This window comes from Hypomesus nipponensis, chromosome 4 (genome assembly GCF_054491055.1).
Source record: "Hypomesus nipponensis isolate SF chromosome 4, ASM5449105v1, whole genome shotgun sequence".
Classification (NCBI taxonomy): Eukaryota; Metazoa; Chordata; class Actinopteri; order Osmeriformes; family Osmeridae; genus Hypomesus; species Hypomesus nipponensis.
This window is the reverse complement of record NC_140364.1, coordinates 13634177-13660982: the sequence shown is the minus strand read 5'-3', so window position 1 is coordinate 13660982 and position 26806 is coordinate 13634177. Positions and strand designations below refer to the sequence as shown.

At 48.5% G+C, this 26806-nt stretch overlaps 1 protein-coding gene across 1 annotated transcript; it reads right to left on the bottom strand.

Moving 5' to 3' along the window:
• Positions 1-1933: 1933 nt before the first annotated feature.
• On the bottom strand, positions 1934-8818 carry LOC146295718 (zinc finger protein 516-like). Its single transcript, XM_084695561.1, has 5 exons — positions 8384-8818; positions 7348-8245; positions 5562-6893; positions 4157-4221; positions 1934-3593 (listed from the first exon to the last, which is right to left on the bottom strand). Exons 1-5 carry the CDS (start codon positions 8810-8812, stop codon positions 3543-3545), a joined length of 2775 nt encoding a protein of 924 aa, XP_084551687.1. The 5' UTR covers positions 8813-8818; the 3' UTR covers positions 1934-3542.
• Positions 8819-26806: the final 17988 nt, after the last annotated feature.

The window sequence follows — 26806 nt, the reverse complement described above, 5'->3', positions numbered from 1 at the left end:
GCAGACACTCATCCAACTTCATACAAAACAAGGTAGATTTGAACCTGCAACCACTTGATCTGCTATCAACAGCTCCAACCACTGAGCTACTCCAGCCTCCCAAATGAAATACGTGTCCAGATGCTGTGAAAAGCTGTCGGATGTTTTTAAAAAGCTGTCTTCCACAAGGTAGGCCTACACTGGAGACACCAGGCCTGTGTGCGTTTGACAGGTCTGTGGTCTCCGAGGAAACACCAGTTTACAGGCCTACCAACGCGGGGCACCTTGCCTGGAGAAGGAGCAAACAATGAATTGCTGACGCTGTTCTCACCTGCTTTTTGTCTCACTTCGCAGACAATCTCATCAATGGGTGTGTTTGGTTCAGCATCTGTTATTGCCAAGATGGCCACCTGTCCCCTTGCTCTCCTGAGATCCTCGCGAGACAGGACAGGCAATTTACACGTGCAGCGCGTGCCAGGACCAATCCACTCACACGACAACCACACAGCAACTGGGTCCTCCGGATCCACACTGGGAACAGAGAAGCAGGGCATTGTGGGAAGGGTGCTCTGCTGTTGAATGAGGGGGCGGGGGGGATGTTACAGTCAGATTCTACAGTTTAAGAGGCAGATTCTAACACACATACACGACACACGACACACACAGCCTTTTTCACTGACAGTAGGAACATGTCACATCAATCTGCCACCAGTCCGTCCTCCTGCTCTGACTGCAGGAGGGCTCCTCTCCAGTCTCCCTGTCAGGGAACATATGCCGACATCATCGCCGCTCTGCCGTGCCGGAGACATGATCCAGTCACCAGACCCCTGGGCAAACAGGACCCCCCGTCCAGCTAGTGGCACCAGACATGATCGCTGGCTTTCAGGCAGATGACTGATGCTGTCAGCCGGCTTGTAGTGGCTCCTGCCCTGGCTGACTAACAGGATGTGACACGGGAGCCACTAGCTATGGCTGAGTGCATGCGGGTTTTCTAAGGTTGTCGTTTTTTTCTCTTGAGGACTCAGTTTTTGTCAGTTTGTGTCTGTGTGTTTGTATGTGCCTGACAATGCAGTTATTTTGTCATTGTGTCATCAAGATTAGTCAAGGCCGTACAAACAGAGGTGTGGGGATGAAGTGAGTTTCTAGTTCTGGTTCTCTCTGGTATTCTCAGGTTCTTTCTGGTTCTTTCTGGTTCTCTCTGGTATTCTCAGGTTCTTTCTGGTTCTCTCTGGTATTCTCAGGTTCTTTCTGGTTCTCTCTGGTATTCTCAGGTTCTCTCTGGTTCTATCTGGTTCTCTCTGGTTCTCTTTGGTTCTCTCTGGTTCTCTCAGGTTCTCTCAGGTTCTATGTGGTTCTCTCTGATTCTCTCTGGTATTCTTAGGTTCTCTCTGGTTCTCTATGGTATTCTCAGGTTCTCTCTGATTCTCTCTGGTATTCTCAGGTTCTCTCTGGTTCTCTCTGGTATTCTTAGGTTCTCTCTGGTTCTCTCTGGTATTCTCTGGTTCTCTCTGGTTCTCCACACAAGACAAACTGTTGATGGCATCTCATCTAACCGTGTTGTCCACTGGTGAACACCAGCTCAGCTGGTTCAATCCAGTCTTAAAATGTGAAACTAGGAGAAAAGAAATTGTGAAAATAAGATAAAAAAGAGTAAAACTGACCTGCGATATAACTTATCTGCCTTCGTTTAGAAAGAGGGAGCCATGGGGAACCCGTCTCTGTAAGAGAATGCACACCTTCTTTCGATAACACTCCTCACAGCTTAGCAAAGAGCACCATTGCCTGGCCAAAGAGAGAACTGCGACATTTTGTTTTACAGTAATAGGTGTTTTCTATTACAGCTCCACATAGTTTGCTTATGCACCAAACGCCGTCAGGTATAACCCAAATGCTTCCCGATAGCACTTTAAAATATTGAACAAAAAAAACTAACAAAGACTGCAAATATATCGAGTTTTATTTGTACTGCCAGATGTTTGTGGAATTTAAATACTTTAAAAACACAGCTTATTGTCGTCTACAGTCCCAAAGAATTGAGCGATTGTGAAAATAACCGGTTCATCATTTACTTCACAGAGTCTGACATGGGTTGATTATTACAGTGATCAGAGGCCTACAGTATCAACCGTCATGTACACCAGAACACTGCTCACTTCGTTTATCTGGCTTTGAGTTTCACTCGGATTCAAAACAAGTCCAAAATACAAAAAAGAAAAAGAAAAGGGATTTCACCAGTCCATTTCAACCACTTTACAACTTATTTCATCCCATTATCAAAAACAACACTTAAAAACACAAAACAGAACAATGTCGAGTACTATGTACAGCTAAATAAATAATGCAGCATGGACTTCTGAATTAACTGACGTTTCATGGCTTTCTTTCCTGTAGTGCAGCTAGAATAAGGCTGCGGAAGCCATTTTAACTGGAAGATATCCACTGACTCGGCACAACAAAAAAACAGACTAAAAAGCAACTGACAAAGTTGTTTTCAAAAAGATAACCTAAGACAAACCGTACTAAATAATGTTTTGAAAACCAAACATCAGAGTCAACTCAAATGGACGCGCTGTAAATACAAGATACTAATCCTTACTACGCCCTACAGTGTTCAAACTGGCAATTTCATTAGGTCCATAGTAACGTCCTAATTTCTCCTTCAAATGCAGCCATTTTGCCAATAACTGATAGGTGGGCCTACCTACTGAACAACATAAATAAAATCCAATAAAGTAAACCATTTTAAAACATCCGTATCTGGTTTCGAGCACCTAAACGATTTCTAGAATCACGTGTTGTCTGTCAGAAAAGTAGGCGACTGGTTGTCAGTTTTCCTCACAGCAAACATTCTATAAGATTTACCTCAAATGTTGCATTTGTGTTGCTGGCTGTGGATGTAGAAAAAACATGCAAAAGGTTTCCAGAAGAGATTTTGATTCTTGTATTTCGTGGCATGACAGTCGGTACTTCCTTCCAATGTTTTGACTTCGACAAGATGAGGAGCACTGACATAACCGAGCGAATACAATTTCCACCCAACACAAAGTTGTAGACAACTAAATTACTGAACACTCAAAAGTAAATCAACACTAGCGCAGGGAGAGCTTATCGTCGTATCAGCGTCCAACTGAAATCGTCCGATGGATGTCTTGAAGATCCCAACGTAGGAGGGTAACTAAGCCATCCTTTCCCCCTGTGGACACGCACTTCACAGTAGCAACAAACCAAGAAAAAAAAGCTGGTATATGAAGGAGCAGGAGGCCTCACCATCGGTCACGACGTTTAAGAAAATCCAATTCGGGGCAAAACAACAGTTGATGGTTTTTTGGAATGTTTAAAAAAATACAAATCCACTGATCTGAACTACCCGTATCCACACTGTCAAATATAACGGGAACATGTGTTTGATTGGCTGAGGAGAACGCTCTACAAATGTTTTCATCGAACCCCTGGAAGACGTAGGTAACTGTCGCTGGTGGGATCCTGCTAGCCAGTGGTCGACCTGTATCCACACCGCAGGTGTTTTGCTCTCTGAACACCACAGACTCATCGCGTGGGGGTCTTCATGTGGCTTTACGGAGAGACGGGTTGGACATGGAGGACCGGCCGCTGACCTGCGGAGGAGGGACACGAGTGAGAGAGGGCAGAGACAGAGTCAGTTCAGATCTCGTACGACCCACCGTCGTCAAACGCACTTCTGGGTTTTGAACCCCTTCTGAAGACCGTTAGAATAATCGGGAGTAAGACTTGACATGAAAGTGACTTCAACTGTCATGAAACTGCATAGAAACACATTTTCATGAAGGTTGCACTGACTACTCATTTAACAAAGTGCGTATGTGAGCTGTTTTGTGTCTCAGCCTCATTTGTAAAGCACACACGAGCACTGCATGTCATCTCTAGGGGCCTCGCAACACACACACATTCATATACACACACACACATTCACATACACACACACACATTCACATACACACACACACACTCACATACACACACACACACATTCATATACACACACACATTCATATACACACACACATTCATATACACACACATTCATATACACACATTAAATACACACACACACATTCATATACACACACACACAGACATTCATATCCACACATACACACACAAACAAACATGCGGAAAAAACGTAACATATAGAGCGTACTTGTTTGGGTGCCTCTGTAGAGGAGTGGACTTCCTGCCCCACGTGTCTGTTGGCCTGCAGCATTGCTGGAAAAAGCACAGAGAGCCGTCAACTCCAGCCCAGTCAGGACATGGCTCTGGATACACTACAAGTCAAACCAGGACTTGTACGCTTAGTTAGCATGCACCATAATATCTCCACAACAGGCATCCGATTAATAATGGATTACTACTTTTTCACAGAGATGTTTATGTTAAATCACAAAGGACTGCCAATACAGGATGAAAGCAAAACACACAAACACACATACACAAACACACACAATGAAAACATAAGTGACCGAGCGACCAAATGAAACAGTGAAGTACGCTCTATCTTCACACTTTCAAAGGCTTCACTGCAATCCAAAACTAACCAACAACGTCTAATTTAACAATTCGGTTTTCACCAAACGTTATTCTCCGTAATGAATGATGCTAACGAGGCGAAAGCACACAGAAGACCTACTGCACAGGGGGGGCAACTGGATCTTCACAAAAACAATTCATGACAAAACACGCTCTCGTTTGACACCTTTGAGGTCTGTGTGAATTTCTGTGTGAATTTCTCCTTGCGAGGAAACAGGTCCTTTTAAAGGCGTGTACAGAAAGGCATCATTAGTATGTCTAATGTGTCATTAAGCAGAGTCTACCTCCAGGGCTGGGACAGGGAGCTGTCGTTGAGCTGCTCTGACAGGCTGACACACTGCTGCCTGGGAGAAGGAGCATAAATGACTGCAAATGAAGAGCCGGGGTCCTGTGAAGTGCCCTCAGCCCCCTGCACTCTGGTGTCACGTCAGGTGAGTTTCCTCTCCCTCTCCCTCTCCCTCTGTCTTTCTCTCTCTATCTCGTTTTTGAAATTCTCTCTCTCTTTTAGCAAGGACATTTTCACTTTCTCTCCCACCCTTTCTCAAACAGCTTTTAAAATATTTTTTTTGTGCTATTTTTTTTCAGATGCAGCAGAGAAGCAGCATTTTTTCTTAAACCCCCCCCCATCTTTAGTTTGTTTATTTTCCTCATTTGGATGGTTTGTTCTTGCGTGGCCACGGCACCTACTGCCCTCTCCCAGACCCACGCTAGCAGCAACGCATGTCCTCCTGAAACAACATGTTACCCAACTGCCCTTCCGGCCATTGTCATTGGTTTTAACTGAGCTGTGTAAGCCTAGCACAACTTGTGATCTAACGCTGAGATACATCTCGTCACACAAACTAAATCTTGTTCCTAGCTACTACCCTGGAGCAAGATAATCCCAACAGCTCTCTAAACCAGCAAAAAAATACCTACTCTCAGCCTTGTAGAAAACATGTTGGTGTAATGGTGGTGGTGACAGAACACACTAACTCCTGATATAGGACTACAAAACCCTACAGCATTCCTCTCCTTACCTTGCGGCTCAAACCTGGGATCAACATAGCCCCAGTGCTGGTAGAGGGCGGCCAGATCGTGGGGGTTGTAGTTTTTCAGGAGACTCAGAATATCGACTTCCATGGGAGGAGCCCCAGGCGCCAGGTAGCCCCCACTTCCACGAGCCCCGAACATGTTCATGACCGACCAGAGGTCGTGACCCTTGGGGACGGCGGAGGCGTCCTGCGATTGGCTGTGGCGGTGGGTCCTGTCGGGGGTGGAGTGTGGAGCGCGCTCGGTGCGGGCCTGGTTCCTGGCCAGGATGAATCCCAGGCCCTCCTGAGGCAGCAGGCTGCCCTCAGGGGAGGCTCTGGGGCGGTCGTAGCTGAGGCTGCTGCTGGGGTGGAAGGAGAACCCAGGGCTGTCGCCGCCGGCGACACCGGCGGCTGACGAGGTGACCTTGGGACGGGCGTCGCCGGAGGAGCGGGGCTTCCCGGTGCCCGCCGCCGAGTGTCCGGGGCGAGCGCTGGACTTCTTCTGAGGTAGGAGTGTTTTACGGACACTAGAGGGCGCCTTTTCCCCAGCTGAGCGTGAGCTCGCTGGCTGAGCGGTGGGTTTGGACTGGGGAGCGGGAGAGGGAGACGAGGTGTTTGGATGTGGGGTCTTTGGAGTCTTTGGTGCCGATTTCTTGGCGCCCGTGGCCGCGTCGCCCGGGGGCTGCGTCCGCTGAGCCCGCGCCAGAGGGAGGGCGGGGCAGTCCTTCCCCTCCAGGAAAGGCGGGGGTCCCGTCCGTCTCCCTGGTTTGGCACCCCCCCCCGACTTGGCGCCCTTGACGCCGTTGACGTGCGGCGCCCATTTGGGTGCCTGGGAGCTGGCGCCGTCCACTTTGTGAGCCACGCGCTGGTGAATCCACAGAACCTCTGGGTAGAGGGTGGTGTGGACGCAGAACGGGCACTGGTGACGAACCAAGCGCCCCTCAGGCTGCACGGCGGGCTTGGCCGCGCCCTCCTCCGGACCCTCCTCCGAACCCTCCGCCGGCACGGACAGGTTGAGGAGGCTGGCGTCGCCGGCGGCGGCATCGCCTCTCCCTCGTCCCTCTGTGATTCCTGGTGTCCCGGGCTGGCCAATCGCTGCTGGGCTCATCTGCTGGGAGGCAGAGCCAGCGAAGGGGCTCCAGAAGGGCTGGCTGAGGAGAGTGCTGCGGAGCTTGAGGTAACCCATGTAACCCTTCACCCCCCCGGGGTCATCCTGAGCGGCGCCGCGGTGGTTGTGAAGGTGAATCAAGTCCTTGTGTTGCCTGAGAAGGTGGGCGCTGAGGGCGGAGGCGTCCGGGCTGTGGAAGTCGCAGTGCTCGCACAAGTATGGCTTCTTATCTGGGGACCGCAGGAGGACAGGTCAGTGTTAACCAAGCAGTCGTCAGGACAGAACCACAGTCATTTAATACACCGTGCCAACTTGGAGTGGAATACAGACAATTACACAGAATAGGTTTTTAAATGATTCAACAGAGTGAGGAAGGTTTGTTAGCTTGTTTGTGAACACTGCCAGCAGGGAAAATAACTGACAGTAAACACAACAGAATATGAATGAACAAATGTGTAATTCATTAATATAACACAAGAGGTCTCCATTCTCTACAATAATATTTTCGACCTATAACAGAAACAAGGAGTGAATTGTCTGCTATGAAAGTAATCCAAGGAATAAAATGCCTGGCATAAAATCTATTAATACCCCCCGTAGGCATATCCTTCCAATTGTGTCTGGTCTGAAGTCCTAATGTTGTAAGCCATCAGGTGAGCAGTATCCTTGATGTGGCGGCCTTACCTCTGTGAGCTGTGTCAGTGATGATGCTGGTGTGTCTGGAGGCCGTATGCCCCTCCCTGACCCTCTTCTTCTGCAGCGCGAGGAACGCCTCGGGGGTGAGTCCGGTCAGCAGAGCCCGGCCCCCTCGGTGCAGCGCCCCCCCGCGGCCCCCGGCCCCCTCCACGCCTGGACCTCCTTTCTTCTTCTTGCCCCCGGGACCCACGTCCAGCTGCTTCCTCTTCCTGTCCGTCTTCGCCGGGACGTAGTGGCCTCTGTCCTTGCCGTAGGCTGCGTCCGCGTCCGCCAGCCTCTCCACCCAGCCCGGGCCCTTCTCCGCCACCTCCACTACCCGCCCCCGCGTAGCCAACTGCCAGGCCTGGTAGCTGCTCACTGGGTCCAGCTGGGGAATCCTCCCTCCCAGGCCCCCCTCCTCCGGACGGCCCCCTACCGCACGGAGGTTCAGAAACCCTAGGAAGTGGGCCTTGGCGGCCGGCGTCTCGGAGCCCTCGGGCTGGGGAGGCGAGGTCTGGCTGGCGTGGCTCTGCTTGTGGACCCTCTCGTGGACCCGGAGGGTCTTGCGGTCGTGGAAGAAGTTTCCACAGCCGGCGCAGAGCTCGTAGAGGCACTCGTCGTTGGCGAGGGCCGCTTGCTCCTGGGGAGCGCCGTTGATGGTGGCCGGGGCTTGGCCCCCCTCGGCGCCCCTGGGGGAGGTCTTGGCCCGGTGGATCCGCATGTGGCTCTGGAGGAACCAGGCCTGGCGGAAGCGGCGTCCGCAGATGCGGCAGCCGTGGTCCTGGGAGGAGCGGTGCTTCTTCATGTGGGCCTTCAGGAGCGAGGCTCGGGGGAACACCTGGCTGCAGGAGCCGCAGGGGAACGGACCCGACCCGGCCTCCAGCTCTGCCCCGGCCTCCACTCCAGCCTCTGCCCCGGCCTCTCCCTCAGTTTCAGCCTCTCCCCCGTTTTCAACCTCGGCCCCGGCCTCACCTCCAGAGTCCGGTCCGTCGGCCTCCGCAGGCCCCGCGGCCTCCCCACTGGTCTGAGGAGCCTCTTCCCTCACAGCCTCTCTGGGCTTCTTCTTAGAGGCCTTCTTCTTCGTCCGCCCGTTGACTTTGTGCTGCCTGCCAGCGGTGCCATTGGTCAGAGGAGCGGCTGCATCCAGCCTATCAGAGTCCTCCTTCTTCTCCCGGTCACCCTTCTCCGCCCCGGCCTCCTCCTCGGCCTCGCCCTCGGCCCCCAGGCTCTGCAGAACCAGACCCAGTTTGTGGCTTCTCACATGGGTCTTCAGGCTTCCCTTCTGGGCTGCGCGGTGGTCGCAGTAGGGGCACTTGTAGGGCCTCTCCCGGGTGTGTCTGCGCATGTGCTGGGACAGAGAGCTCAGGAGGGGGAAGCTCCGTCCACAGACCCGGCAGGTGTGACCCTGGGCGGCACCTTCCTCCAGCTCCACCTTAGCGTCCCCCATCACCTCCTCCTTCCCCTCCACCTCCATGGTCACAGGCTTTAGAGTCCCAGATGTAGAAAAACAGATCAGACCTGCTAGCTTTGTTGCACGGGTCGTGTGGTCCTCATAACTTGTGTCAGAGAGATTGGTCTGCCATCGCTGCTTCTGTTTTCATCCCTTTGGAGGTAGAATATCTGGAAACGCTACTTCTCCATGACAAATCTGAGGACAAACACAAGACAAAAGACTTAAGTGTTTTAATGCACACAGATATTACACGTATAATAGACAAGACAATTATAATATAAGAGTAACAGCAGTACGCCGTTGTTTTAAGATTTTGTTTAAGACAATCTTTTTATATATATATTTACAATCTTCATAAGCTCTGAAACGCATTCAAGACAAGAGACTTCTGGAGTCTAAAGTCCTCCTAACATCACCATGCGTGAGTTTCTCTGTGTTCTAAGGAGTGTGTCGGTAAGCCAGAGAGAGAGAAAAAAAAGAAAAGGAATTTGCATCACAGAGACCTTGGAATGGCCATTGTCCCCTACAGAATGAGCGATGGCTGTCCTTACACTGTGTGTGTGTGTGCTTGTGTGTGTGTGTGTGTGCGTGTGTGTGTGCGTGCTTGTGTGTGTGTGTGTTGTTTTTGTGCATGTCCTCTTCTCCCCCATTCCTAAACTGAGTGTGTGTGCTGAAGCGTAAAGTGGTGCAACTAGCTTGGATGACATGACGCTGCAGGCTGCTCCACTCTCAACCTGGATCAATAATCCATTACCAGCAAGCTACATCTGAAGCACACACACACACACACGTGTGCACACATATGTACACAGATACATACAAAAACACACAGACAGACAAACATACGATAAATTATAGTAAGAAGGATAAATTATCAAATGTGTCCAAATCTAAACTAGAATAAGTCTTTCCCGGGCAAGTTAAGAAAAGGTTGCATTTGGTAAGAGTTAATAACTATTTTAAATCACAGGAAAGTTTGTCTTGTCAAAAATGAAACATTTCAAAAAAGCTAAACTGAAGTTGACCCATGCGTCACTTCAGCTCTGTCATTGGCTAAACAGAACTCAAGGAGGTAGATGTTAACTATGCAACTGAAGTATTCACTGCCCAAGACCACCGCCAGCCAACCGTCCATCTGACAAGCTAGACGCTCATCCAGTCAGCCAGCAAGTCAGCCAGCCAGTCATCCAATCAGCCAGCCAGCCAGTCTGCCATCTACCCAGCCAGACAGTCAACCAGCCAGCCACGGGAAAAACCGGCCATTGTGTTATCTGCACCAGAACTGTCACATCGCCTCACGTCTCTCCCCACAGCCCTCACCAGGGGGTCCAGGACTCCCATTGTTGGCTGAGCCCAGGGTCCATCAGCGCCCTGGAAAGATGTCTGGGGAGGGGGAGGAGAAAAGACACTTCTCTGTCCTGTCTCCAGCCACTACGACATGGGAGAGGGGATTGAGTGTGTGCCTGTGTGTGTGTGTGTGTGCGTGTGTGTCTGCTAGCATGCAATCATGTGCCTGTGTTTCAAACCACTATTCCACGCGAACCAAAACTGACACGGGCAGTGGAGAGGGAGCAGTGTGTGTATGTCTGTGTGTGTATTTCTGTGTGTGTGGTGAGGATATGTCTGTAAGTATGGGTGTGGTGTATGTATATCTCCGTGTGTGGTGTGTGTGTGTATGTGTGTATGTAAGTGTGTGTGACGTGTGTGTGCCTGTACATGTGTGTTAGCACACTCATGTGGTGTGTGTGTTTGTGTGTCTGAAATGGTGTGTGATGTGTTGTATATCTCCGTGTGTGGTGTGTGTATAAGCCTGTGGTGCGAGTCTGTCTGTGTGTGGGGCGTGTGTGTGTGTGTGTGTGTGTGGGGCATGTGTGTGTGTGTGTGTGTGTGTGTGTGTGGGGCGTGTGTGTGAGATGCTCTTGGAGATGGCAGGTGTTTGCAGAGCGAGTCGTTAGATTAGAGCAGACCGTTCCTCTGCTTCGCTGTGTCTGGGCGCCAGAGACAGGAGGGTGGCAATTAAGGGGTTAAGGTGAAGCCTTTTAATTGGTTAAAACAATAGAGATGATGTCAGAGGAAGGCAACAGATGGGCAAGGGAACCATCCGGTCCTCTCCATGGTGTGCGTGTGTGTGTGTGTGGGTGTGTGCCTGTGTGAGTGCTCGCGTGTGTGTGTGTGTGTGAACCCTTTCAAAACTGCAAGGTTATGGGTCTAACGCTACATGTTACCCTATACTGAACATCTCCCAAGGAAAACATTATTACCTCCGGAGAACGATGACGACACAGACATGCAGTTTCACCCACCAGAAACACCACACAGTCTAACACGACACTTGGATTTGGAAGCCGTTGACTCCAGGCGATGGTCATCACTAGACCCCAGTTAGAAGCAGAGCCAATGTTAGAGGAAAACAACCTTTCTCTCAAACACACACACACACACACACACAAAGCTTGACTGGCTTCTGCATATGGACACACACACACACACACATAGCCTGGCTAGCTCTTGGACACAGACAAACACACATAGGAGTATATAAAGAGCCCAGGAAGAGGACAGACTCATAGTCCACACAGAGAAAGACCCTAACATGTTGCTGTAGGGCCATGACTCTTTTCCTTTCGTTCCTCTCTCTTTTCTCTCCCTCCCTCGCTCCCCCTCTCTTTTCTTTGGCAGATGAATAGCTCCGACCAGTCAGCTGTCCTCACACTGATTCAGCCTAGCGTCCTCACCAGCTCAGCACAAACTCCCCACGGCCAGGCCACTGATGCTGAGCTGGGATCCACAGCACTTGGATGTGTGGACGCGTGTGTGTGTGTGGCTGCTTTTGTGTGCGTGTGTGTGTGTGTGTGTGGGGCGGGGTGCTTTTGGATGTGTGGACGTGTGTGTGTGTGGCTGCTTGTGTGTGTGTGTGTGTGGGTGCTTTTGTGTGTGTGGCTGCTTTTGTGTGTGTGGCTGCTTTTGTGTGTGCGTGTGTGTGTGTGTTTGGGTGCTTTTGTATGTGTGTGTGTGTGTGTGGGTGCTTTTGTGTGTTAGCTTGTAGCGTGTATGAATGTGTGACCCTGCGTGTGTAAGCATGTGTGTTCACGTGTGCGTGGATCTACTTCTTGTGTCCATGCATCCCTGTGCATGTGGACATATGTGTTTGTGCTGAAGTCATCCACATATGTTCCAACAGTCAGCTGCAGCGCTGTGCCAACACACATACCCCGCACACCCACAGCAGAGTCAGGACACTAGCCGTATGCTACCATTCCAAAGGGTTCAGAATAGTCTTAGAGCCTCTGGTGCTCATTTGTGTTATTTGGCGGAATGAAAACGACCTGCTTCTAAAAACAGCAGAATCACAATGGGCTTGACTGATATTCCGCCCCTATGTCTGGTTGTGTAAGACGTTGACTTTGGTGGAGAGAGGCCAGTGGATTCCTTTTCCTCATGTCTCTCGTCCCTGTCTCATTTCATTAAGGAGAGTTATGAGAACGGAAGACTTCCCTTCTGCAGGGTCTCCTCTCCCCTTCTCTCCTCTCCTCTCCCCTTCTCCTCTCCTCTCCTCCCTTCTCCTCTTCCCTTCTCCTCTCATCTCTTCTCCCTTTCCTCTCATTTCCTCTCCTCCCCCCTTCTCCTCTCCTCTCCTCCCTTCTCCTCTCATCTCTTCTCCCTTTCCTCTCTCTTCCTCTCCTCTCCTCCCCCCTTCTCCTCTCCTCTCCTCCCTCCTACCTTCTCCTCTGTTTAAAAGAAGCTGTGACCTGCGTGACCCCAAAACTGTCACCTTCCTGTCAGGCTTCTGTCTTTCAGGCAGGTCACAGAATGCTCAATCTGTTCCTCACTAATCACCTCTTGCCCGTACCCTTTCAGTCACTAATTGTCCCTGGCTGGTGTGGACCCGTCTCCGTCCTGCCCCCTGGCATTGTCCCGCTCACAGACAACAGTGAGCGGCGACGAGCCTGACGCCGTCTGTCAGACCCCGGGTCAGAGCTTAGAGGCCCTTGAAGCGCAGCTTTGTTTACTGGGTCGTGATGGGGAGGAGAGCGGCGCGTGGGGCAGGCTAGCGAGCGGCTAATCCCGCTCCCCCAGGCCCGCTCTGTCTAGCTCTGTCAGAGACACGGTGTGGAGGTGCTGGAAGCAGCCACTGGAAGAAGGACTTTTGGGCATACTGTGTGATGCTGCACCCTGTGCATGTCTGATTATTCAGGATTGCTAGATAGATGGATTACTCGGCAGATAGATGAGTAACTCGTGGAGTCAGGTGGCTGAGCGGTTAGGGAATCGGGCTAGTAGTCGGAAGGTTGCCAGTTCAATTCCCGGCCGTGCCAATTGACGCAAGGCACTTCACCCTACTTGCCTCGGGGGAATGTCCCTGTACTTACTGAAAATCTCTCTGGATAAGCGCGTCAGCTAAATGACTAAATGTAAATGCAGACAGACAGACAGACAGACAGATGAATAGACAGACAGACAGACAGGCTATGCAAGGTGGGAGTATGGTATCAATACAAACACACATCTACCGCACACACACACGTCCTCCCCACCCCCTCCTTGGTCAATTCCCTGCCCTGTTACACAACAAATACACTGGGATTAGTCTTGATAGCATGTGATCAGATGGTCATTGACCTGACTATTCCCATCCCATCCCAGTGTTTGTGCAGGCTGGAGCCATGAGAGAGTAGACAGAGGCACAGTGCACCCTTAAGCACACTAGCTTGATTATAACCTGATTAGGGAAGGATGTGTCATGCTGTTTATGTAAAGTAGAGTATCAAGTCTACCACAGAAACAGAACAACAGTCACAGTCCCATTGACCACTCCCCCTCTCAGTCACTGCTACCACACACATCCCCCCGTCGTAAGTTTTCGGTGGAGATTTGAGGTGAGGACAGCCCCCTTAACGTCGACATGGTTTCTGTTCGTCCTGGATTGGTTGGTGCAGGACAGAGAGGAGCATAATCTGGTGGCATTAACTTGCTCTCTAAAAAAAGCACTCAGGGATTAGATTATAATGTTAAGGTCAGCCCAGACTGGCTCTGTTTCTCCCTCGCTCTCTGCATCTCCCTCACTCTGTTTCTCCCTCACTCTTTCTATCTCTCTCTTTCTTTCTCGCTTTGTGTTTCCACAAATTCTTCCATTCTGTTTCTCTGTCTCTCTCTCTCTGTGTGCTGCGTCGATCAACTAATTAACACAATCGGGTATTTCTACAGTCGCCTACACAAACACTACAATCTATTCATCTCACTTTAATCATGCCATTCGCATGATTAGCATGATTAACATTATTAGCATCATTCTCTATGTTATCGGATCAAGCTCATGACAAAGCAAAGGAAGGTGAGGGAGGCGACAGCACATTAGTGAAACTATTAGGTTTTTTTTTTACGTTTGGGATGTAAATCAGGTGAGGCCAAAACTGAGGACAAACCCACAGGGACAGCAACCCCCAGCATCCCACAGTCCTTCCTGTGTACCGGCCAGGTGGCACCATGTGACAGGAAGGGCTTACATAACTATGACATCACACGGCGGGTCAGAGACTAACGATCAAACCAGTGTCTGGAGTTGGAGCCTGTTGCAGAGTAAACACACTACTTGTACGTGCTAAATGGAAGAAAAAAAAAATGGTGTTCATCCCGGCAACGGCACTAATTATTTGTTTGGTTTTATGCAAATGTGCAAATACGCTAAACAGACAAACTCATCAGCATGTTGTCCTGTTGAGACATGACTTCCAGAGAGCGCAGACACGTTCACTTCCAAAGACATCTGGCAATGGCGCACATTTCTCAAATCGACTCTGGAGAGTCTCCATCCCATGAGAGGTGCAGTGCAGAGCAGAGCTCTCTCAGAGCAGAGCTCTCTCAGAGCAGAGTTCTCTCAGAGCAGAGTTCTCCAGGGAACAGATCCTTCAGCTGTACGTTTCCCTGGTCCCAGGACAGATCACCGGGTAACCTGACCTGGGAGCCTGCCCACCTCAACCTGGCGTGTGCGTGTGCATCATAACCACAGCCGGTGGCAGTATTGGAGGGGAGGGGGTTCAGGTTTCTCATGGGAGGGGCAGGCATCTTTCACAACACCCCCTCATTGGTCTCGTAGGGGTCTGAGGTAAGGTGACACCCTGAGAGCCATCCATTCTGGTCTTCTCTCCTGTCTCGAAGAGCAGACTGGCAGATCTGTGGCCACCCCCCCCCCCCTTTCCCCTCCTCCTCCTCCCCTCCCTCCCCTCCCTCCCCTCCCTCCCCTCCCTCCCCTCCCTCCCCTCCCTCCATCTGGTCACATCCCCAGCCCTTGCCGTGCGACGTAGCACAGAAGACAGGGCGGTATTGTCTCGCTGCGACGCCATGCTTTGTTGACGTGCCACAGTGAGATCCCTTCACAACATGGCTGTGTGTGATTATGTCAACTGACGTTTGGTACGAGCAGAATGGCAAAAGCAAGGGGCAGCGTTCCGACAGGACTCCCTAGCATCGCGGCGTGGTTAAATAACAGGATCCACCACAGGTCTGCCACTCCTGTTTATCACACAGATACACACATACACACACAAGCCAGGTCCTCATGTCCAGCAACAAAACAGATGGGGTGTGTGGACAAGGGGAAGACGCATGCTTGACGCGCTCTGACCCTCACAAATATTCACAGAACACACACACACACAGAACATCCGTTCGTGCCTTCCACCCACATTTCTTTAAGTGGTTGTAGAGCCAGCTGACCTGAGCCGAGCCCTCCACCAGACACCAGCACACGCAAGCACACACACACACACACGCAAGCACACACACACACGCAAGCACACACACACACGCAGCTGCCATGCTGAGCTCCAGTCGCACAATAGCCCCACGGACACGCCAGCCTCAGGTCAGCCACAAGCTAAGTACCATGTTCGTACTTTGGGAGCGTTTGATTAGAGCCTCCAGCTGCATTCAAAACCAGCTGATCGGCCTCAGAAGTACCGAGCGCGAGTCAAAACAGACACGCGCCAATCACGTTTGAATACCACTGTGATGTAACCGATCTGGGTATCGAACCCAGGTGTGGTGAACACACACACACATCTCATCTTCTCTCTCACATAAAGCGTACTTACACTAATGCTGCTAATCCCCATCACCATCACTAATACACAGCCTGGAAACTCACTCGTTCTACTGCAACAAAGATCCAGTGTGGCAGTGCAGCTGTATACACAGAGGTGTATTTGCATATAAGAGCTGAAGGTTTACTACAGGCCTACTGTCCGAGACCACAGCTTTATCTGTGCCAACAGATAAGTAGTAGAGAGGACTGTTAACCCAGCCCCATGTTTTACTGTCTGTTTCATATCTGTCTACTGGAAATGAAGGTGTTAAAAGGTCTAGAAGGAGTGCTCCAGTGAGGGAGCTCACTGGATTATTGCGCGCACCATGTAGGGCGGGTTCGAATCCTGCCTGGGTCCTTGGCTGCATGCCCTCTCCTTGCCTGTTCCGTCACACTTCACGTATAGGCTGTCCAATAAAGCGGGAGAATGCTGCCCGTCCCCAAAAAAAACACAAACTAAAGGTCTATATCGTTTTTTGGGTGATAATTGGAAAATGTTCCAATAACTGAAAGAACAGGCAGGTGTTGCTCTGCGTTTTAGATTTGCCTGCGAACGAGTGACTACATCTGAAGGATCTGAAGGAGTCCTTTTCAATTATCTCCCGAAACAGATTGAGAAAATTTAAACTCAGCATATGTGCTCCAGCCCCCCAGCCCCCCCTTCCCCGCTCCCCTCACCCTTATTCTCCATCTCTTAACCTAATCTGTGTGACTAAATCATTTTTCTTCTGCAGAGATTTTGTCTCCCGACTTGCTAACTCGGAGCTGAGCGTACTTCCTATTGATTGCCATGTTGAGAAGATTACCCTAATAGCTGGGATTACCCCCCACATGTTGTCCCCACGCAGGGGGTGGGGACACTGCAACTCACACTGTCTGTGTGCTCGGGTGTGTCTCTGTGTGTGTCTCTGTGTGTGTGTGTGTGTGTGTGTGTGTGTCTCTGTGTGTGTGTCTGTGTGTGTGTGTGTGTGTGTGTCTCTGTGTGTGTGTCTGTGTGTGTGTGTGTGTGTGTGTCTCTGTGTGTGTCTCTGTGTGTGTCTGTGTGTGTCTCTGTGTGTCTGTGTGTGTCTCTGTGTGTGTCTCTGTGTGTGTCTCTGTGTGTGTGTGTGTGTCTCTCTGTGTGTGTGTGTGTGTGTGTGTGTGTGTGTGTGTGTGTGTGTGTGTGTGTGGCACAGTCTGTACGTGTGAGTGTTTATGTTAGTATGTGTGAGCGTGCTTGTTTGTTGGCCAATGTGTGTGGTTGTGAGTGTAAGTGTGTGTGTGTGTGTGTTTGGCGCAGATATTTTGATGAAACACACACATATGAATGCAGGCCTATTGTTGTTGTTATTCATCAGATGTACAGCACGTGTGCAGTACCCGCTTGCCTGTATTTACTGTCGCTTCATCCATCAACAGACTTTTTACAGACATCAATAAATCTGTTCGCGATTCACCTCAGGTACCTGGCATCTATGGATGAATAAATAAATTGACATTATTTACTGAATTTGTACCTGTCAATGCAACTCGTGATGACCCCTGCATGACCTCTGTTGTACCTTGCTCTGCCTCATGACTCATCAACTTTTGTACCTCTTTACAGTCTTTACAATCGTCTGCCAAGCTTGATGTTTAGTACACTAGCTGGTTCTGTTTAGAGAAAGCAACGGTCCAAATGCACCACTGTCCAAGTTAGTTATAACTATCGATAACTATCAAAGTTAAACATCAGTTTAGATTTTGGGAAAACATTGTCAGTAGGGTAAAGGCTTCTCCTCTGGAACGATCACACACACCAGCAGTGTACCACAAGCAGGACTGGGGGGCCCTCATTGACATGTTTACATGTCCGTCCCCTCCGGATTTTCTGATTGCTTACAATGCAATCCCCCAAAAATACAATTCAGGCTATGCTACTGAACCACACCACACACCCAGCACACACTCTCAACTGCCATGGTGAATGGTAAACAAACCTCTACATGTGTGATTCATTCAACAGCTTCATTAGAGATGAACATGGCCGCTGTCTGTTTCCTCCGACTCAACAGTGTCAGCTCTGTTACTAGCTAGTGATATGCTCTACGGAGAGATCTCCTGGCCAAACAAAGAGTTTGAAGCTAACTGCTGAACAAGATGTGCTTGAACCAACACATAGCTGTCTAACAGAGTGAACATGCTAATAAGACTCATTATAACTATGTAGGCCTACCGTTATTGCATGTTAGAAGTACATGAAGGAACCAAGTTGATAGTTGTGGCTGATAAAAGGTATCTTAACTTAAGTAATTAAGGTATCTTAACTAAAGTAATTAAGGTATCTTAACTTAAGTAATTATCCAAACAAAACATGAGCAGGAACTGTTGATGTGGCCATAAGCAATACAACAGCATACATTATTAAGGTATTCAGGTTATTAAAGTTGCAAATGCGGGTTTTTAGACAAGGCAGATGGAGAGACTAAGGGGCCATTCAGAGGAGACAGAAAAGGAATTCTAGTAATCTGCTGCTGATCCGGTACAATAGCAGCCTTGTCGCTTGTGCTACAGCCACTCACAAACACAAGTTTGTGTACGTGCCTTGACACGGTTAGCACCGATAGTACGGTTTGGATAGATGAACAGAAGATCACATAATAGTGGAGCTTGACTGAGACCGCTAAAATGTGAATCGGTCTAGGTCATAGGACAAATCAAAAGGGAAGGATATCCTTGGAGTATACTATTGCTGATTGCTGTAGACTATACTTGCCAAAACTACACAAACCTAATACGCAACGTCTATTAACACACACAATGTAATCCAATCCAAAAGAAGTAATGCAATCATTGAATAAGCAAATTGAGCACATTTCGAATAATAGTCTACACATCGTCCTCTGAATCTGAGCCGCTGTTTAAACCCCTTACCTCATAACTAAGGCAAGTGTGCTCTAATGGTCGAGTGGGGGCATTAATTTTCCGTCGTTAACAATTGGCACAACTCTGAAAACATCCAATGAAAGTTGTCAAATGGTTAAAAAACAACCTTTCCTATTGTGTTGTTCCTTATTACTCCGTTGCGCAAAGTGCAAAGTTTTCTTTGGGTCGTTTTATTCCGGTCCCATGTCGTCCACTTACGATTAGATACCCTTGAAAAAGAATCGGCTTATAGTTTTCGTCAGACAAGCGAATGATCCCACATGAAGAAAAAAGCATCAAAACAAAAAGTGACAATTAGCTCCGCCCTATGCTTCCAGCAGACCTACAGTTGTTATGCATCGCAATTATCTATTATAATTATCTTCCTTCCTTCCCAAGGAATGATCTGTTAGCATTAATCCTCTCCTCCATCCAACCCCCTCCCCCCGTCCCCCACAAACAACAACGGTGCCGGGCTAGAAGCTATGCAAATAAATACACAAAAAGCTATTATCAAAGTGAGAATAATGGACATTAATGTTAGATCACTCACCGTGACGTTCTTCGGAGTGAATACGGGCAAGGTGGGCTCCGGTACACATCGATGGCATGCGACAAAGTGAAGATGTCTCTGCCTGACGCGCCACCTACACAGTGGATGGATGTGCGAAGTGGCTATCCCAGGGGTCGGCAACCTTTTTGCTGTCAGAAGCCGTTTTTCGGAATAAAATAGGGGGCATTGGGAGCCAAAATGGGTGAAAAGCTTGATTTGAGATTGAGAGATTGAACACTGATACATAGGCTATAGCTTATCAAAAGTGTTTTTTAATAGGCTACTATCCATTGATTCAAAACAAAAATCACAACAAATATGTTCTAGTTCGCTGTAGGCTATACGCTAGACTTTTTTCTTTTTCTTCATCTTACAGGCCTATAACTTGGTAGACTAAACGAAGAACAGAAATTATTCAGGCGGCCTTTCTTTTTTTTCTGGCATCTCCAGGGGGGTATTTTTTTACACCAAAAGAGATCTCAAAATGTATCATAATGGTTTTATTCCGGACAAACTACTCACTGCAAATCAAACGACTCCCAGTTAGTTATGAGTTGGTTCTGCATTGAAATGTCTGCATTAGTCTTGACTTTTCCTCTTGTCTTTCGCCATTTAAACATTTAATTATTAACATTATTCACGAATTTTCTCATTTAGGCCTACTTCTACGCAGGGTGGGTTAGCCTCCACTGTTATATGGCACTTTACCAAGACTATAGTCTTAGTAGCCTATCCATTTCCCAAATTGAATGGGCAAAATGCATGTTCTTAAAGGTCAATGATATGCGTTAGACACGCTTTGGATGCATTCCAAATTCCTATTACTACCCTACTAAGTTTTATGCTTTTTACTATAATTTTATAGCCTAAAATTGCGTGAAGCCACATGTGGCTTCGGTGTGTTTTAAATATGTCGCCCCCTCGTGTCAACTATATGCAATAACCGTCGACAAAATACCCTTTTCAAAGTGTCAAGTACACATCTATATAACGGTTGGATTACGTGTAAATCAGTAGTGTACGGAGTGGATGTGTGATCAGTGGATGTGTAGAGTGTTGAAAGGTGTAAAATAAATGTTAATGGATGCCAAAAAGTGTTAGAGAAGTAGGCTGCTATTAATGGAAAGGCCCAGTTCAGCAAGGGCTAAGGCACTGATGCAGGTAGGGCCTATTCCTCATCAACAATTACGGCTCCGACCAATAATTGGATGAGGAAATAATCTGTAAGGAAAGAAAAAAAGATTTCCGTTTTGTCCAACCCTAACAATTTAATTTAGCGGTCCTGGAGTAATTTACATAAAACAAGACACAGGAATGAGCCAGTGACAATCCATTTCCGTATGCCTTCATGGCACGTGACACAATTCAAAACGAGACGCAAAAAACGGCGACGCAGCGTCCAATATAGACTGTTATTACACGTGGCCGCCACAAAGTGGCATCATATTCACACAACCGCCTGACGTTTGAGCATAGCAACCAAACAAGACAAGAGGCTTAGAAAGTTGTATTTCTTTATCAATGGGTTTTAACTTTCGGTTTGGTGAATGGCTCTCTGGTACATTAGTTTGAAAAGCGGTTTGCCGGCTTTTCCCTTTCATCAGGGGTCTCTGTTGATAACAGTTAGGTTACATCCCGAATCAAACTGTATATCTTTTAACTTTCAGTACTTTAGAAGTAGGCCAACTCTTGAATTTAGTATGTATACCCCCCCCCCCCTCCCCCATACACACACCTGAATTACAGTATATCTTAAATAGGTGTTTTACATTACAGCATTGTCAGCAGATAGCGCTCTGTGCGTACTATTTACTACTGAGAAAAAACCAGAATGGCATTCCCTAGCATGGCTTTACTGGCTAACAACAACACTGTTTTGTTGCAAAAAACGTTATCTTTGAATTGAAAGGCCACACTGTAAGACATCTCTCCCTCTCTCCCTCTCTCCCTCTCTCCCTCTCTCCCTCTCTCCCTCTCTCCCACTCTCCCTCTCTGATACTGGACAAGATTAGAGCAGCAACTGTATGTTACTTTGGTCATAGTTGCTTTAGAACCCCTACCCTGTGTGTGGAGGGGGGGGGGGTGGAGGGGGGGGGGCTAAACGGAACTCAACTGGCATGCCCTCTCAAAAGGGCCCGAGTAGCAAGCAGCTAACCATCCAGCCTGGGGATTAGATTCTCAACACACAGCTTCTATTGTACTTTCCCTGGAAATCCATGGATCAGTCATCTCAGCAACAGTCTTAACCCGAACCCCACGCGACCTGGATTCTGGGATAGAGTTCTGGAATGAGCGTGTGCCAATTAGAGAGAAAGAGAGAGAGAGGTGGGGGGGGGGGGCACCTTACAACATCTTTCAGATAAGAGGTATAGAGCTGGAATGTTCAATGGGGGATCTGTGAAACAACTGCAGCTTTTTTCCATGAACGCTCCTTCAATGTCGCCAGGTTTTAATCTGTCAGTGAAGGATTTCAGGTTAGAACACACACACACAAAACATACTGTACAAATGTATACACACACACACCGCTTGTTTAGTCTGCCTTGAGGCTGGCAACAACAGCATCCCTCTAGAACCATCGTTCTCTCTACTTTAATATCCAGTTCAGTTCTCTACAGCACGTTGCAGTGTACGAGAGAACAGCACAAGCACAGACCAGCATCGCTCCAATAGGGCTTAAATCTTGATCACACACACTTTCACAATGGTTTCACCCCCTTTCCTGCCGTTTAACTAGACCTCCCTGTGGAGGAGGCAGGTGTTGGTGAACAGAGAACAGTGAAAGGGACTTTTCTTTCAGCCTTGCTCTTTTGCATAGCGCAAAAGGCTTAAGCAGCAGACCTTGTTAAGCTCCTCAAAAGGTCTCCTGTACACCCAACGTGTGTAATGTTAGCCAGCGGTCTTCTTAGTGGAGTGTACAGTCATGCCGTTAGAAAGACAGTGAGGTCTTCACTCCAAGTTCCAGCATGAGCAAATACTGCATGCGCACACACCTAAAGTATGTGTTTTTGAAAAGGTGGAAAATGGGGCTTAGGAAAGCTAAACTGATAGTTGGAAGGTTAATATGATGGTGTCAAAGAGAGAGAAAAGAGGGACAGAGAGAGAAGGAGGGACAGAGAGAGGGAGAGAGAGAAAGAGGGAGAGAGAGAGAGAGAGAGAGAGAGAGAGAGAGAGAAAGAGAGCCTGCAAGAGTCGCTGGAGAGAGGAGGCATGGGGACAAAGAAAAGGAAGGAGGTTTGCCAAACAAAGACAGTTACTAAGAGAGGAAGAGAGGGTTTAAACATGCCTCCTTTGAAACTACAGGGGCAACGGTTGATTTTAATTACATTTCAACGTTGCGCCGTTCATCATGAGCTGTAGTGATGATCATCCGAAGATGATTGTTGGCCCTTTGTACTTGGGTTCAGTGTGTGCGTTGTCAGGTTGTAATTACACACCACCAGTACTGCTGAGGGCCTTATCATGTCAAGAACTACACACGCTTTGTAAGAGGAAAACCAGCATTGGGTGAACCACCATAAGGACATGTAAATTCTAGAGAGAAACTCAAAGGTATATTTTAAAGTTTGGTTTACAATTAGCAGACGCTCTTATCCAGAGTGACTTACAGTAAGTACAGGGACATTCCCCTTGAGGCAAGTAGTAAGTGCCTTGCCTAAGGACACGTCATTTGACACAGCCAGGAATCAAACCAGCAACCTTCTGATTAAAAGCCTGATTTCCTAACCGCTCAGCCATCTGACCCCAGTTCTTAGATATGATTCTGTTGACATTTATTTTTACGATGTAAAAGACCAGTTTCTATCTGTGGAAAGTATACTGTATAATACAGTTTGTCCGTTTCGATAAAGTGTTGAAAAGGAACCCCCACCACGACACACCACATAATTCCTTCTGTGCATAAACTGCAACTCAGCCTAAGAGGACCTGGCCCTTTAAATCCTACAGGTATGACCCACCTAGAGGCCTGGGTTCCCTAGGTTACATAGACTGTTACAGGACTGGAAATAACAGCAGCCTTGGAGGAGAAAGGGTGTGATCAGTCCCCCGACCTGACCTGGATTGGCCTGGTGGACACCCATGGGGGTTGCTGTCCTCGCTGCTTCTTGTGTTTGTAAAGTCTAACCTTTCTCACCTCTCTCACCCCTCCCTCCCCCTCCCCCCCTCCCCCCTCCCCCCCTCGCCCTCTCCCCCTTTCCCCCTCTCCCTCTCCCTCTCTCCCTCTCTCCCTCTCTCCCTCTCTCCCTCTCCCCCTCTCTCTCTCTCTCTCTCTCTCTCTCTCTCTCTCTGTCTGTCTCTCTGTGTCTCTGTCTCTCTCTCTCTCTCTCTCTCTCTCTCTCTCTCTCTCTCTCTCTCTCTCTCTCTCTGTCTCTCTCTCTCACCCTCCTCCATCACAGTCTGTCACTCCTCTACCGAGTGTCTTTTTCTGTCCATCTATTTATCCCCTCTTCCTCTCACAATCCTCTTCCACCTCCGACACCCACACACACACTCAGTCTGTGCTCCCCTCCGCCACTGCAGTCTCCCACTAATCCCTAGAAAAAAATAGGCAGGAAGAGAGTTGGAATCCTCCAGGTGCCTATTGAAATCTAGTCCAGGCAGAGCAGAGGCATATCCAACAATAACAGTGCCGTAATAATAGTGCCGTTGCACTCTCAAGGTCACCCGTCTTTTGGAATAGCCGGGGGCTACCCCATCACACAGCATCAAACACCACCACCACCACCACCACCACCCTCCAAACCATCACAATCCTAGATTCGCAATCACCTCACAGCCGCACAGTCAATATATGAAACCAGAACGGGCCTTCAATGTAATAGCACACCTATGTATGCTCGAATGTCTTCCTGCCAGCCCTCAGGCTGTGAGCTGCAAGTTACCCTTCTGTCACTACGCTAATACCCACCCTGCAGTGGAAATGAAAACACAGACGAATGTTTATTTTCCCTTGCTTGTCTAACACCTTTCTGGATGTGCAAATGTACGACAGAGAAGGGAAACACAAGATGTAGCATAAGCTAGAGAGAGAGAGAGAGATACAGACGGAGAGAGAGAGATACAAACAGAGAGAGAGAGAGAGAGAGAGATACAAACAGAGAAAGAGAGAGAGAGAGAGAGATACAAACAGAGAAAGAGAGAGAGAGAGAGAGAGAGAGAGAGAGAGAGAGAGAGAGAGAGAGAGAGAGAGAGAGAGTATAATGTGTCAGCCTTCAGGAGCTCCAATGTTCTTGGCCTAACTGATTAAACGCCCCTTGAAAGATTGTCGTTTTCTTGTAATCAGTGTAATGACTGTAGACTTATTTCTTTTTTTGTCACTGGTCCAGAAAATCTGCAAATGAAAGTAGTCAACAGTTACTTTAAAAATACTGCGGGGGGGTGGGGGGCGGTGGATGGGAATGATCTCAAGTCTGAAAGCAACGTTTGCAGGGCCTTTTCAGTCAGATAAGTCCCCTACCTCAGGCGCCTGGTCCTGTGTGTGTCAAACAAGCATCAACCTGGGATTTTCGGGTCGCTCCACATTTCTCTGCAGGTCCAAACTCAGCCGAGTCAATTGCTTGAGTTCCTGAAGCCTTGAGAATGAGTCACTCATTGTGTCCGCTGAGGAGAAAATGGGATGAAGGTGATTGACGCAGACTACCCTTCCATTTTCCCGCTTGCCGGGCACAGCCAGCTGGGCCAGCGGGCACCCCCCCCCGCTGCCAGGCAGCGATTTTGCTCGCTGTAATTGAGGGAGATATGATTCATGGGGTTGTTGGCGGCTCTGGTACAGGGTCTGGGGGATGAGGAGTGCTTCTCCACAGGATGAAAAAGGACACTCACTGGTGTGCTTTAAAAAAAACGCGGTATAGAAAAGAAAAGCTGGCCCAAGGTTTTTCATCTTGGGTCAGGTTTTCCGATATTGTCGCTAAAACAGGTGAGGTTTAGGATTTGTGGCATGGTCGATGTTATAGACCTTGTTTAGTCCGACAGTAAGCCTTTTAAAGTCTATTATTTTACAGTAGTACTTTTGGGTTGCATTTATATACCTTATTCTTAGAGAGATCTTAGAGAATATAATCCATTTAGTTTAACATGATTTACATTGTTTCCACAGACATTGTAATGCAAACATGGGTGTATTGAGAAAATGTTAGATGTTTTGGATGATTACCAGTGTGTTAGCAATCACGACACACTTGCGGTAATAACTTGGCCCATTGGAGAAATTGCCTATTTAACTATAGCCTAGCCTGCTTTTTTCTTCTCTTCAAGTAGGCCTAGGCCACCTTGTTATCATGTATTATGCGTCTGCGCAAGGGCGTGTGTTCATGTCCTATCTCAATATCTATTTTCCAACCTCATGTCTATGAATATGTGATGCGTACCGGCATTGTCATGCAGAGAGAGAAGATGAAGCTCTCAACCTTGTTTGATTGTTATCGTGCCTAAGCGTAGCTGCACGCCTCTTTCATGTGTCTCGCGCCCAGCGTGAGCGCTCCCCACCCGCCAACCCTCGCCCCCCATCAGAGGAGCGGCGGCGACCAACAGTTCTTAACACGCCCTGTTCTTCCGACTCCCAAGTGCAGAGCGATATTTTTCCAGCACCCCCCAGAACGCAGTCATCCTACCAATTACGTTCCAGCGAGCATGGCAGCAGTCTATTTTTCATGACAGATTACTTTTACCCACTACTTACATCAGGTGCTTCGCACCGCGGCAGACGAGAACCATTACGTGAAGTGGAGGGAGGGAGGGAGGGAGGGAGGGAGGGAGGGAGGGAGGGAGGGAGGGAGGGAGGGAGGGAGGGAGGGAGGGAGGGAGGGAGGGAGGGAGGGAGGGAGGGAGGGAGGGAGGGAGGGAGGGAGGGAGGGAGGGAGGGAGGGAGGGAGGGAGGGGAGGTCAATAGCCCTATATTCCATCAGTCATGAGTCATAGACCAAGAGATGAGCAACTCGCTGGCCATCTCCATATTTGACATTGAGCCTCCCGTTGTGTAGACCTTGGTTGAACCTTTAGACTGCACAGAGACTCAAGGTAATGGGCCTACATGGGGGGTTGTAACGTCAGAACAGGTGACTCAATGGTGATCTAATGTACATTTTCTAGCAGTGATAGGGAAGCCACGAGATTGAACTGCATGTTATCTGAATTAGGTTACCTGACTTATACCCCCCTTTCCCTAAATGTCTACTAACAAGAAACATTTAGATGTCAATACATTTGAGTGACTTTCAACCCCTTGACACAGGTAGATTATGCCCCTCCAGTAAAAACAAAAATTATATTGTAAGATCATAAATATCGAGTTCAAAACTCAGGCCCCTTGGTTCATGAGGAACTTATAAATAACATGAATTACCAACTGTGATGAAAATTGGCTCGGTTAAATTCAAACCGACAGGGGTACCGTTCTTCTGGAGGTTGGACAACAACACTAAACTTCACCTTCCCGCTCTTTTGTTCTCTATGTGATATTATTCTCGGCTTGATCTAATAAAAAAACACCCTGTGTTAA